The sequence below is a fragment of the Neodiprion virginianus genome, chromosome 7, assembly GCF_021901495.1.
Source record: "Neodiprion virginianus isolate iyNeoVirg1 chromosome 7, iyNeoVirg1.1, whole genome shotgun sequence".
NCBI classification, from domain to species: domain Eukaryota; kingdom Metazoa; phylum Arthropoda; class Insecta; order Hymenoptera; family Diprionidae; genus Neodiprion; species Neodiprion virginianus.
This window is the reverse complement of record NC_060883.1, coordinates 15,903,171-15,917,714: the sequence shown is the minus strand read 5'-3', so window position 1 is coordinate 15,917,714 and position 14,544 is coordinate 15,903,171. Positions and strand designations below refer to the sequence as shown.

General features: G+C 35.0%; 3 protein-coding genes and 1 long non-coding RNA gene across 12 annotated transcripts; 3 read left to right on the top strand and 1 right to left on the bottom strand.

Moving 5' to 3' along the window:
• Window positions 1-496: 496 nt before the first annotated feature.
• On the bottom strand, window positions 497-1,789 carry LOC124308914 (uncharacterized). Its single transcript, XM_046772082.1, has 3 exons — window positions 1,595-1,789; window positions 1,294-1,458; window positions 497-1,198 (listed from the first exon to the last, which is right to left on the bottom strand). The coding sequence occupies exons 1-3, from the start codon at window positions 1,729-1,731 to the stop codon at window positions 871-873; spliced, it is 630 nt and encodes a 209-aa protein (XP_046628038.1). The 5' UTR covers window positions 1,732-1,789; the 3' UTR covers window positions 497-870.
• A 116-nt stretch (window positions 1,790-1,905) lies between these two features.
• Window positions 1,906-3,571, top strand: LOC124308938 (uncharacterized). 2 transcript variants are annotated; one of them, XR_006909143.1, is made up of 2 exons: window positions 1,906-2,335; window positions 2,432-3,571. It is a non-coding gene; the product is annotated as an uncharacterized LOC124308938 (long non-coding RNA). The 2 variants fall into 2 exon arrangements; XR_006909144.1 differs by having other exon boundaries at window positions 2,412-3,571.
• Window positions 3,572-4,826: 1,255 nt separating this feature from the next.
• On the top strand, window positions 4,827-10,194 carry LOC124308374 (uncharacterized). 8 transcript variants are annotated; one of them, XM_046771036.1, is made up of 7 exons: window positions 4,969-5,215; window positions 5,661-5,849; window positions 6,081-6,164; window positions 6,264-6,524; window positions 6,789-6,842; window positions 6,924-7,050; window positions 7,755-9,476. In XM_046771036.1, the coding sequence occupies exons 1-7, from the start codon at window positions 5,151-5,153 to the stop codon at window positions 7,791-7,793; spliced, it is 819 nt and encodes a 272-aa protein (XP_046626992.1). In that variant the 5' UTR covers window positions 4,969-5,150; the 3' UTR covers window positions 7,794-9,476. The 8 variants fall into 8 exon arrangements, 7 of the variants coding, with proteins under 7 accessions (XP_046626990.1, XP_046626992.1, XP_046626993.1 ...); XM_046771034.1 differs by lacking the exon at window positions 4,969-5,215 and adding an exon at window positions 4,827-4,962 and having other exon boundaries at window positions 6,789-7,050; XR_006908975.1 differs by lacking the exon at window positions 7,755-9,476 and adding an exon at window positions 7,305-7,383 and having other exon boundaries at window positions 6,789-7,155.
• A 358-nt stretch (window positions 10,195-10,552) lies between these two features.
• On the top strand, window positions 10,553-12,141 carry LOC124308369 (uncharacterized). Its single transcript, XM_046771024.1, has one exon. It carries the CDS (start codon window positions 10,566-10,568, stop codon window positions 11,679-11,681), a length of 1,116 nt encoding a protein of 371 aa, XP_046626980.1. The 5' UTR covers window positions 10,553-10,565; the 3' UTR covers window positions 11,682-12,141.
• The last annotated feature ends 2,403 nt before the right edge of the window (window positions 12,142-14,544 follow it).

The following is a 14,544-nucleotide window of genomic DNA, read 5'->3' as shown; positions in this document are numbered from 1 at the left end:
AGCGAATACCCATACATATATGCGAATACCACGGTCAGCCCCCTACACTCACCACATATCGCTGGAGCCTCGCTCGTGCCGCCACCTAGCGGTTTCAGAAGCTAAACAGCCGGCGTGTTTATTTGCATTAGAATAATACTGATAAATATCGAAATAAGCAAAATATTAGTAAATAAGTAATATTTTCATTGTAATAGTAAAGTGAAAAGTTGAAAATAATAACGAGCTGAAACTCCAGTAGAAAATATGTAAGTATAGAGTTATGAAGTAATTGAAATTAAGTTTTCAGTGATAATTTGTAGGTTAAGAAGTTCAAAACAAATATATTTTGACACATGGATAGATAGACAACATTGATACTTAAAATACTGTCATGTATACTATAAATCTATAATAAATAATTTTTTAATGGAAAAATCCGTAGTCATGGATGTTTTAATAAGGACAGGATATGAAAAAATCATATGCAAAATAAATTTTCAACCTGCAACGGAACTAAAAGGCATAAATCTATTTAACGCCGATCATGTTCGGAGTATGCAAGAATACAGGCATAATGGAGAAAGTTTGTTTATTCAAGCTGAAGTTGGTCGACCAGCATCCGTATCTTCTGAGCCACATAAAGTACAGTTAAACGTGAGCAATCATTATTTTTGTTGATTACGATGTTACTGAATAATATGCTTCATAAAAAATTAAAGTTCTGGAAGTTCACTCCAGCAATATCTAATAAATCTTCATCGGTCTTAATAGATGGAAAACCACAGAAACTACGCTGTTTCTTATTTTGTTCAACTACAGCCTCATTAAAACGAACCGACTTATCTACTATATCTGTTAACGATGTGCCGCATTGTACCCTTTCATCTTTCATTTTTTTTTCCTATTCACAATAGTTTTGAGAGTGGCAATTTCCGGTATTTCAGTTTGAACTTCAGCATCGCAGTAAATAGTCATGTAAATATATCTGTTACAAGTGAAAGTTTTTGTTTGTTCGATACCAGCAGAATTTACAAAATCTACTTGACACTCTTGATCAGTTTTTAAAATTACTTCTGCACTGCTTACATCCATAGGATCACGTCCATTATTATGGACAACATTGTTAGAGTCGTCATTAACTGGATTTCCAGTATCACAATTCACTTCGATTTTATGCTTGTGAAGAGTCTTTCTTCGGTTAATGAGTCGATTGTACCTATAATTAATAGATACCTACATATGTTATCATATAAATATAAATGTATATATTATTTGATTTTATAATTATTTTTTTACTTTTCATATATTTACCTGCTTAAAACAGCTCTTTCATTTAATTGCCTTGCATGATAAACAGGAGGGAATAGAGTTGGCGCATAGCTTGGACTCGCAGGATCATCTGATTTTTTCTTGCCAATGAAATGACTATTACATATAACGTGATGAGTTTTTGGAGTCCACTTTGAACCATCAGGACTAAAAAAAACAATAATACTTATGTATTTATATAGTGTTTCATGCAGATAGCATAACAGTTCACCTATTGATATAGTTGGCTTTATTTTAAAAACATAGAAAACTAACGCAACGAAAATAAGGTTATGTTACTTACTTTTTTCTTTTTACAGCAGCAATCCATTTTTGCCTTTGACGTATTTTATGTGATGCAGTTGGAAACTTGTAAAATATACAATCACTAGTTTTACCGTTATTTTTGCAGTCAACAACACAACAAGTGTAATTCCACATACTGTCTATTATTTCTCATACAAAATGCTACCACACACACGCTGGCTCAACTCACTACTCGTCACCCCGCACGCTGCGATCGTTTCGCAGCTCCCCTCCAAGCGGCGGCTCGCAGTACGCGTTTTGTCCCCGTTTGCTATTTCTACGTGGCGCTAGTAGACTTCTGATACGCTCGCTGCTGACGCTACTGACTGATGCCGTTAAGGTTATAATTCTGTTCATTCTGTTTACAAGCAAATTGCGAGCTTGGTGTTGTATTTGTTACAATTGTTCCAATAGTTTGGGAAAATCGACATTGTTTAAATATTTTTTTAGCCAATTTTTTTTTTTCAACGAGTTGCGTTTTTTTACGCGTTTCGTTCGTTTTGTCATACCGACGTGCATTGTGCCCGGCTGTACTTCGGGATACTCTTCGAATCCGGAAAAAGTGCATTTTTTTACAATACCGAAAGATCCCACGAGTAAAAAGTTGTGGAAAGATGCAGTGCATCGAGCCAATAGCTCTGTAAAAGCAGGAAGAGCGGTGTGTGAAAAACACTTTTTGAAGGACGAAATTCTTTGACAGCGTCAATTGCTCGGTCCTAGTGGACAGGTAGTTGGAATAGTGAGTTTCATTGAGAGACTGATTTTATTATTTATAGCATTGTCCCAAAAATTGTACTTAATTTTTTGAAATTCAGTTTACAATTCACAATTTTAGGGACAATTCAAAGTACCTCGATTAAGAAAAGGACGTGTGCCATCGCAGTTTTCATGGACGATATCAGAGAATGTGATCGATGAGTCTATAATATTTTTCCCTCTCAATTTTCTTCGCTGGGATCTCTAGGGCAGACTGAGACTTGAACGATGAATATCGAAGAGAATATTATTTCTTCGTCTGAAGCCGATCTCATTGAAGATAGCAGCTGACGACCGTGATGGCAGCACTACACAGATCGGCAATTCATCACAGAACTTTCAACTTTATTTTGCTATGGTTTATTTTTAAATAATCCCAAAATAAAAAAATACACTTTCTATGTAAAAAAGTTTGAACTTTTCGAAAAAAATATTTTAAAAAATATAAAAAATGATACATTGGTAGAAAAAGCGTTTTTTAGATTTTGACCTCATTTTTCAAGGTTCTCCCGACACTGGAGGAAATTGAAAATATTTCTTTCAGAAAGCTGAGACTTTTTTACATAGAAACCATAATTTCATTCATGTTTAGAAATTTTACAAGGGCTGATATTTTTAGTATCTAAAGTCAAGAATTACAAATCTTGCAATTTTCGGTCTACTGTATCTTCGAAAGGGTTCGACTAAGAAATTCGAAAAAACTCATGAAAGCTCTCTTTGTTATGTACTTTTCAATCAAATTTTTTGTTATGCAGAGTTCAGACCCCCCGGCACAACTTGTATCAATAATTGGTGGAATGAACCATATACATGAATGCTTGTGTATCATCAAACCCGCCCGCTAAAATTTTATCTTTTCTATTTCATAAGCCCCAACCGTGGTCGCCCCAACTGACAATGCCTAACTTCAGTGCGAGAATCTTGCTGTAAACCGAAAGTCACTAGATAAAGTCTAGCTACTCCTGTCTAACCATGTATCACTAACTAACACATTAGACTTACTTAGAAGTCGCGAGATTCGCTTATAGAATCTCAACATCATCATAATTATAATTTAATTCGTTTGAAAGTATTTTTAGCATTAATTACAGTCAACGGAAAACCCTTAGAAGAGATTTTCCCGAGGAAGCATAAACTAACGCCGTATCACAGGCAACCCCTGCCACACGGAGTAGTTCTGTCAGTAAAGAAACCGTAGACGTAATCAGCATCTCTAACCGAGAACATTGCATATACTTATATCCAATGGTTACATACACATACCTATATACATACATATTTATATCCATGAATATTTCTTTTCAACAATTTCTTTCCAATAAATAAACGTGTATTAAACCCGAGTGTTGTCATCAATAATTATTTCAATCACGCATAGTGATGGTGGGCAGAACCCAGGCCAGCCCCCTGACACACGTTGCTAAAAGTGGTTCGTAAAATGCCCCTCGATTCTGCCGCCAATTTCCACCACTAGTGGCGCTAGTAGTTACCTGACGAGCTTGCGCGCGGTCAGCGAGGGCAGCGAGCGTGTCAGAAGTCTACTAGCGCCACGTAAAGGAACTAAAAAACGCGGACAAGACGCGTACAATTTTTTAGTATACGAGCAGTGGTGAGTGTCAGGGGGCTAACCCAGACTCAACAAACTCTCGTCGTTAGAATTTGGGTGAGCTGAACAAGAAAACTTGAGGAGCTAATCAACAGATTTCCGAGATTCATGTATTATCTGCAAGATCACCTGTTCTGCAGAAACATGCATCAACCTTGCATAATTCTGCCGCAAAATACCGCCGAACGCGGTCTTGCATGATCGGATGCTACATGAAATGCTACCTGGGATGTAAGTACACTTGTGGACAATGAATTTAAGGCGGCTAATTTATCACACTAGACAGTTAAGTTGGCAGCACAGGAAATGTACAGCTCCATAGTCCGCCGAGCGCGAAACAAACTCAATCTCAATACGTGTCAATCCAACAAATCATTATGGGAGCTTTCCAGCAACGACACAGAGCAACACACAGCGACACTGTGTCGAACATGGTGCTTTTCAACAACGACACAGTCGGACACAGCTGCGGAGCATGGTTGGATACTGTGTCGGATTCATTGCTGCCAATTTTTTAGTTGGAGATTTTATTTTCGACGCATGGTATTGCTTATATTTATTTATTAAATGCAATGATAATCTACACGCGTTTCACAAATGTTTTTTTTTTCCTGGAGCGCTCAATGTTCCTTGATTTTTCGTATAATGCATGAGCAGACTCTAGTGACTGAATCAAGAACCTCAAAGCGTTCCAACAAGCACCAAGGCACAGTGTTCGACCGTGTAACACAGTGTCACACTGTGTCTCCTTGCTGGAAAGCTCCCTATATATGGTCATTATCACCGCGGTATTCTAAGGTTAGATTTGATGGTCATGGGTTATGTTACGTTTATTGAGATTGAGTTTGTTTCGCGCTCGGCCGACTATGGCGCTATAGGTTTCTCTGTGTTGCCAACATAACTGTCTAGTGTAAAAAATTAGCCGTCTCAGATTTATTGTCCCCAAGTGTACATACATACATACATTACATCATGCTCGTTCTATATAGGCTCCGTGGAAAGGGGTGAGTCGTTGGATATTTAGGCACACTACGAATACATAATACTCACACCACGAGCACAGCACGTATACGTGCGTATACGATACTTAACACCACGAGTTCTTACACTTGCGGTTTGTGTGGAGTCTCGCATTGTTAGTAACGTGAAAATTTAATGTAAGAAAGAATAAAACCGAATTTCAACTATAAAAATGGTACGGCAGTGTTGTATATGCAAAGCAGAGTCCTCAATACATGTAGACATTTCTCTACATCGGTAATTAATTATATCATGTTACTTGTTTACTTTGTGGTCATGTCAGCGGTAAGATAGGGTGCCCTGGTCGATTTCGACTTTGACGTATATATTTCTCAATATCGAGATTCACGTATTTCAAACGCGAAAAAGGGAAAAGTCCCATCCTATACACAACACTGAACACAATCACTGCAATTCATTTTCATTTGACGCAGAAAAAAAGAAATGGCATAAATTCTACGAATTGATTACTGAGATTTCGTAGAATCCGAAAATGTATTGGAGCTTTTTCTTCAGAATATGTATAGCATGAGACTGCTGAGCCTTTTTTCGTGTTTGAGATACGTTGACCTCGATATTTGGAGATATACATTCATCAATGTCAAATCGAATTGGACACCCACTTAATAAGTTCCCTTGATCCAATTATTGATGTAAAATTTAGCATTATTGATATTTTCAGTTTACCTAAAGATGAAGCAACAAAGCAACAGTGGTTCTTAAACATAGGTCGAGAGGTTAAAAATTGTAGCGCAGTTTGCAGTCAGCATTTCAACGACGATGATTTTGAATATAAAATTTATGGCGACAACGTAAGAAGGTATTTGAAGGCTACAGCTGTTCCATGTTTGTCGCGTACTGAGATTGATAGGTATGCTTTTTTTAAATTTTTAATTGAATTATCTGCATCTTTGATATACATAAATAGATTTAATTGTTGAATGTTTATGGATTTTCATCAAGAAAGATCTTTTTTAACTCGATGCCATTAACTATTGAAAAATTATATGTACTCAAAGGATGCATTCTCAATATAAATGTGACAACTCATTAGTATTGATTGTAACTCTAATTTGCGCTGCATTTTACTTTTTATTTTCAGTGAAAATGTAGGTAGTCTGAAAATTGAACACACAATGTCTTGTCATGGGGAATCCGTTGTATTGCCTCTCCCAAATTCTGATATGTACGTTAATAAAATATTGATTTTCATGTGTTATATCGAGTGAAACAGTATTTGGAAATATTTTGCAATCATATTAATAATCAATCATCCAATTGATAGTATATGGCCATCAATGCTAATCAAGTCAGAAGATCTCTCCGATGCTGAGGAATTTAGTCAAGAAGGCGACCAGAATTCTGAATGCTCAACATTTTTAAATCCAGGAATTTCCGCTGATGAAAGTCATTCGGATCAGAATTTTACAAAGTTAATAAATGCTGAGAATTTAATGGATATTGATAACAATCATAACTCTGAAGAAACTGCAAACACAGAAAACCAACAAAAGTATACAGCTTCTATAGGGGCCACGATCAAAAGGTTAGCTGTACAAAGTGTTCTGTGATTGGTTTTTTAACTTAATGTTGATCAATATCAGATAATTTAGACGAAAGAATTACAATATATTTTTTTTATTATTAGAGTTGTGAATTTTCAGTTTCCAGAAGTGATCATGAAAATGACAGCTTGCATATCCAAGTATTTCTGAATAAATTGAAGTGATCAATATACTGATCTTTAAAAAATTTTTCTATTCGTCGTAGGTGTATTATACCATGATGGATGAATTGTATTCTTTTATAGGACACTTGATGAATCTCATGCTACAGTAGGTCGGAAGCGCATTTTTAATGCAAGGTATGTTGGAGATTTGCAGCGAAAAGATTTTACATCTGATATTAGCTGGAATATATTTAAAAATTACATGGAAAACACCAGGAGAAAGCAGAAGATGTTAACTCAAAAAGTTCGAAGATTCAAATTGAAAATAGAGAATTTACAAACTTTGTTAGAGCATGTAAAAGAAATTGGACATCTCTCGAATGAAGGTTGTAAAGCACTAGACGTGAGTTAACATACATCAAAATTCATTAACATAACGAACATAATCATTAACATAATTCATATTATTTTTCGATTATCAGTATTGTACAGATATTATGAAAATTACAGTTCAATGATTCTTCAATATTGAGCAAAACATTCAAAATCATTTAATTGTAGTTAATCAACTGTTAGTGTTATGAAGCAGAACATAATAAAAGAATATCGAAGGTTGAATTACGAATATATATTCCTCGCACAGTGTTTTAAAATTATATACATACTCAATAATATTATAATAGTGTATTTAATTGGATTCTCTACTATTTTAGGCTTTCAACAAGTGCACAGGAATTGGTCAAAGAATTCTTATTCATCAGTTCTTATTCATTGGTCAAAGTTGTTATATAATTTTCATATTTATCTACACAATGACTTTCATGTACACAGAAATTAAATAATACATTTTGAAAGTAATTTTTTACGCTTTAATTGAACTCTTTTGACTTATGTATATATATTTATGTGTAATAGTTTCTCATGTGCAAAATGTTAACGATCATTATCATGTTACAGAAATTATTTTAATAGTTTGCCGTTCTAATCAAGATCTTCTTTTAAAATGAACAAGCTGTTGATTGATTTGGTGAAAATAGTTACCATTGTGACATCCCTTAATTTAATTGAATTACTGTACACACCTTTGTGCTTTCCTTTCATTTACTGTTTTCTACGTCCCCTATGCTACAATACATAGTGAACTAGAAATACTTTTTCTGAGTTCAATCTTTCCATTTCTACAAGGATTTGAAAACATTGATGCAACACCTGAATTTTGCAGAAAAATGAATGACTTATTCGAGTTTTCAAATTCATTAAGAAAGTTCGTTAAAAACGAATTCCAGAAATGTATGAGTATTAACACTAATCACTTACACCTATGGAAACTTCCCACATTACTTACACGAGGTTACCCAGACCCCAGCGAACTTTGGATCATTATTACTGTACACAATATTACGTTACGCACAGTTACGACTTGAACAAAATTCTGAGACAAAATTTGACATTTAAGAAATAGACTGCAATCTTAGATTTAGCAAAAGAGAATGGAGGATGTGGAAGAAATTCCTGAAGCAAAAAAAGTAAAACAATATGCAATGCATATGTTGGGGTCTCTGAAACACCAAAGTTTCTTCAATCATTCCTCATTTTACTTGCACAAACAACCCTGATTCAAGCACGCTGACTTTAAAATTGTACGTTAAAGTCAGCTCGGGGGTCAACCGGACCCCATGTAAGTGACTAGGATTAAGAATATAATGAAATGAAAATAAATGCTCGTGAGTGTACTGATTATGTAAAATCATTACACAATATCAAAAACTGCACGAAAATTTTGATTTTGGGAATTGATTGTTTTTACTGTAAAAATTTACTAGACTTGCTGAGTTTCTGTTCAATGAACAATACGCGACGTTTTTGTTGACATATAAATTGAGTCAAAACAAAGTCGAGTCATCTGGAAACGTTTTTTCATGTATAAGACAAATGGGTGGCTTTAACAACAATCTAACCTGCTGTCAATTTAGATCTGATCATAAGAAAATGGTTACATACGTAAACTCCATTGTACCCAACAAAGCCAGTTGTACCATGAACAATGATACTGTCATGTTGAAGTTGGAAAATAATATCAGTAATTGTAATGTCGATAATATTTGTAATAACATATTTGACCACGATTATATAAAAGACAATTGGAGTTTCAGTGAATATATTCATGGTATTGTTATTTATATTGCCAGATCCATTGTGCGTACTATGAAAAATGTAATAAAATGTCAAATGTGTCCAGAGCAGTTGGAATGCGAAACGATATCAGCATCGTTGATTCAATGAAAAGATAGCTCACTTTCCCAAAAAGAAGTCAAAGGGCTTACAAGTACATCCTAAAAACAAAAGAGTGATTTAATTTCTCCCAGCAAAGATGTCATCAGTATTTTTAAAACTGCTGAAAAAGTATTAAGGATGACGCCAAACTTATTGTCAATGAAAAACGTTTTACAGAAAGTCAAGATTCATACTGAAAAATTGTTAATTCCATTGAATTTATTTGTGCATATTAATATGTTTACGGAAAGTACAGTTCTGACAACTCTTGAAATTGATTTGATCGATAACATATTAGACGTTTTCATAACCGTGTATTATCTTTTAGTAACTAGCGAAACAAAAAGTTACTTGTCTTATTTTGTATCGCTCATTTCCATTACTTCTTATCCATAGATATCATAATATATTGAATGTTTCGATTGTATGTTGGCGTCATTATGCATCAGTTTCAGTTGTTGGAAGCAATTTTTCTATTTGTATTGTATATTACAATAAGTCTTTGTTCAAAGTTGGTTCAAACTTTTCTATATAAAATTGAATAAACATCTTCAACTGTATTCACATTCATTATCAAATGCTACCTGACTGCATGAGCATATGAAACTAACTACCTTGCGGCTATTGGCCCTTCTTTTCTCAAAATTGCATTAAACCCCTAGTTCATCCTCAATCAGAAAAGTAAATTCTCGACTTTTGCGCCACCTGGAGACTGGAGATTGTTGCATTGTTGTTATTGAGAAACAATAATGCGTTGAATAACAAAACCGAACAAACCAATTCCTCGAATGACAATTTCGTAGCTTGAATTGTGTTGGATTCATGTTTGTTGGGTTGTATTAGGTTGGACTAACTGTTTAACAAATTGTTTTCGAAGAATTGGTTTTAACGAATTGTTTTTCGATAAATTGCCTTTGATGAATTTCCCGCCAATCGAGTTCAAAATGTATAATAGAATATAAAAACTAATGTTTTCCTTTATAGTTTTATAAATGCAGACTGTAACTCATACGGCACATTATAAATCAAAGCTGTGATGTTCGTATAAGATTAAAAAAGAAAAGGAAAAAAATCCTAAAGTTTCAACGGATTTATCATATACTCTATTTGATTTGCACATATATATCAGTGGATTTGCAGTGACCGCCAAATTAGTACGAAAATTCGAGACCATTACAGTGTGGCACTGCCGTCTAGTATTAAGCGGTAGCTCACTCTGGCAACATCGGCCATATTCTTGATTCGTCAGGTGCGTCACTGCCTGTGTAACCCTCATGTGGACGTACATGAAGTTTTTTAACGGATTACGCCGTGATCGTAATTAAAATTATTCAAATATTGTTCCGCGATTTTTGCTTAAAATCGATAAAAACTGTGTAATTTCATATGTGTATGTCGTGTCAAGACTGGAATTTTCTCATTTGGACATATGGCAAGGTTAGACTTCCATGCAGTGGTTGACAGTTCAAAAATGACAGTACAGCCAAGCGAAAACTCATCATATCATCTGAAATAATTAATAACTGATGATAAAAACCAAATATAACAACACTTGCCAATTGGCTGGCACTTAGTGCGTTTGTCCCATATTTAATAAGAACAAACAATTGAAGATGAATGACATTTGTCCGCACTTAATATGCAATGGAATTGATAACAGTCGAAGTAAGATCGCGCATACGTTCTTGCAATATATTCATCTTGACTCGGGATATTTTGGACAAAAGCTCGATTCAGTTGAAGCTCAAAGAAAATGTGATAATTCTTCGAATGGGCAGCCAAACAAAATTTCTACCACTGAATTTCATAAAAATTATACCAAAAACTCTCTCTTCATTGACTGTCGCCGACAACTGGATCTCCCTCAGAGTGCAAACCCAACCGATCGAAGGTTCATATGGATCATTTAAAACTGAGATAGTTGCTACACCTGGAGATTCGACCATTGATTTTCAAAATAATCCCATCAATATTGAACATCGATTGAAAGGAAGAAACTGTTGCCTGCGATGCTCACGATGTAAGAATGACATCACTAAAGTAGTTTTCTTCAAACGAGTGCTACCCTTACCCTCGAATATCTGCGAACCAAGTGAATGGTTTTGTTGCAATCATGATGGCAGCGATTACTCAGTTATCCCATACCCTAGGGAGTCTGACTGCTTTTACGAAAGGAATTACAGACTGTTGAACAAGGCAATTTTCAAGAAGGAACTGAAAATCGATGAAGATAGTCAAACAGTTACATGCAATAGATGTTTATCTACACTTGGCGGTCATTCTACATATAAAGATAGCATTAAGATATGGAACTGCTGTGTAGAATTTAAATTTTCAGATGATGAATCAGACATTGAAAAAGCTTCAGATCCATTGCAAGATTTCATCTCAATTGTTAGCAATCGAACCGATATCTTTACCGGTAATCGAATCTTAGTCGAAACTTTGGATGGTGAACGTTCCCATTATCTGATTTTGCAAGTAATGGATAAGAATTTAGAATTATTAATTGAGAAGGATTGTGCCATGTTAAGTCAAGGTGATACAATTGAATTGGCATCTAGTCGAGTAACCAAACTTTTATACAAGTATACGGAAAATGAAACGGAGATGAAGAGGTACTGTGTTGACACAGAACGGTGTCAAGTAGCTTTGCCAGTCATGATGGCTGCTGTTGATCATCTTTCTTCATCAACAAAACGATATCCTCCATCGTATAGAATTATTGATAAATATTTTGTGGGCTTTGTTTACTTATAACGATATTTCGTTAAAGGCCCATTCTGACTTGATTATCATAGATGAGTCCATATGAAGAGATATTGTCTGGCATTTTGACAGTCATTTAATATTAATAATTATATAATAGGTAATTATTTCCCTTTTTTTCTCTTGAATGTGGTAGGAAATATAAGCAGACGCTAATTCAAATACTCACAAATACAAAATTGAATCATTCTTTTCCTTTCAGGATTTCTAAGTTAATATCTAAACAGCAGGGTGCTCGACGACTATTTTCAATATCATGAAAATATGCCACACAGGTGTTTGTTTTATTTAGCACTATCATGAGAGAACATTGTGTCTCTGTCTTTGTTCGATAAACATAAATAAGTACTTATAAAAACTTATTATTTATGAGCCATATTTATTAAAGTAATGAAAAAATTAATTTCATACGCAACTGATTTGATACAAAATAAAACTTGATGTTTTAGTACGTGTAATATTTTCATATCCAGGCATATTTTACTATGCGCACCTTCGTAATCACTGTTAATTCCTCGAACCAAGATAAGGTTAAGTTTGCAAGGTTAACGTAACGATACACCGTTAGGGGAAATCGTTATTCTGCAAATTGAGAACTGTTAATTCAGTATACTGATACTAATTCTGACAAAGTTAATTAGTATACGGATACTAATTCTTGAACTTCATAACTGTCCCACAGATTCTAATCTATTTCAAATTCATAACTCCTTCAATCGTTCCAAAGACACAAACATTGATTTTTGTTTGAGTCAATGTTGGTTACTGCATTCACATGTCGATTTTCAACAAATCAAAGGCATGGGTGATCCCCTTTGATCTGAATGTCAAGGTGAAAAAAATGCATAGATCATCCGTTTGACTGGTAACAATTAGATACTTGACTCACGAAACAGTTGTCAGTTTAGTGTCGGATCGTCATGAATTATGAGATTTCACGATGTATAAACGTTGAGTCAAGATGTTGAACACTGCTAGCGTAATGGGGCCTTCCGTAACCAAAAATGAAGGAGATGAATTCATCGTCAAGCGATGAACTCTGCGGCGCACAACGCAAGACGCTAAACGGTCGGCACGTCAAGGCGAGAAGAAATAATGTACTATCACGTGTACACTTGTGGATCTCGAAGATGTGGACAGTGATTTTGAAAAGGCTAATTTTTTCCCTAGTTTATTACGTTGGCAATGGAGTCTGCCCGAAACGCTACACCGGCCGCAGGCTCAATCTCTGTAAACATAACAGAACGCAAGAATATAAAATTTACATTAATATGAGCGTTGACTGAAGATATATAAAAACTGATAGCCTTATGGAACTTTTCGTAATCGAAAATGGAGAAGATAAATTCATCGCAAGCGGCGCCCTCTGCGTCCTTTCTTGCACGCGCAACTCAAGTCGATAAGCGGTCGGAACGTACAGACGACAAAAATTGATGTTTCCATCCTAACTCCATCGCTCATCGCGTGTGCCCAGATAACGCAGAAACGAATATTGTTGTGCCTACGGAGTGACGAACGGGAACGGAATGAAATTTTCATATAACTCCGTGTGGACGTCGTATGCTTTTCAATTACGCAAATTCATTTGGGCCAAATTCAGCAACGTCAGTCTAACTTCATCGGATCGATAAAAATAATACTACTTAAATAGATGCACAATGAACATGCACCTGGCTTGCTGTTAAAAAAGTTAGAAACATTTTGTTGATGCAAAGGATGGTAGTAGTCGAAGAAGTTATTCAAAGGATGGAGATATATAGTTCTTCCTATATGTACCTCATGTAATTTCTATACATATGTTTAATACTTAACTCGTACCGTTAACCGAAATAATAATATGTATCTTCAGTCAACGCTCATATCTTCAATCAGAAAGAAGATGCAGCTAACGGGTAAAAATGATTTCTACACTGATGTTATATTTCCGTGGTTTTTAAAAAATACAGTTTATTTGCAGCGAAAAACCCAGACCTTTCTACGCAAAAATACTACTTGTAAATATTTTTTGGAAATTAGGTAAGACTCGATTGTTACTAGTGTTTGAGTCCATGCTGTAACAAACACCGATAAACCTCAGGCAATCGTTATCTCAAAAGTAATTTTGAAAAAATTTAAAGACTATCAAGGTTCCTTTTTTCAACTTCTACTCATATTACCTGGTTGTATTGCGACTCTGTCCGCTAACCCCCTAACACAAGATTGTTCAGAAATTTATTATAAGTGACCCAGATTATAATTACTCATATCTGTCCACTTTATTATACGTTTATGGCAGTGCCGGTATTGATTGTGAGGAATTTTGAGTTTGAGAATATGTATTTCCGACCGAATCGATACTATTTTAACCGAAATTTCAGTACTTTTTCGGTAACCCCTAATAATAATATTACCCAGAGGATCCAATTGTGTAATAATACTACAATATATAGGATATCAGAAACTAACGACTGATATCACCTATACATGGATTTTTCGGATTCTTTATAATTAATTTCGCATCAATTATCTACGATATCTCGGTCGAAAAAATACAGATGAAAGGTTTCGCAGTCTTAGGTAGAAGAAGAATGTCATGAAGTGAAGATGAGACATTGGTAGAACGTTAAAGAGTTACGTTATATATGTTAAAATTACAAGAAACTTGTCAGAAATTGATGTAATTGCTTAGTAATCATCCAACAAATATGCATCGTTGATGAGTTGTTGAAACGGCATCAGGTTCCGGTGGTGGGCTGATTGTTCGTTATGGAGAAATATACATAGGTCTGTTAAATTCCAAGCGATACCCTTCCTGCGAAGATCACCATCCAACAATGCATGCACTGGTTTTTGAAATTGGTACACCAATTGCCAT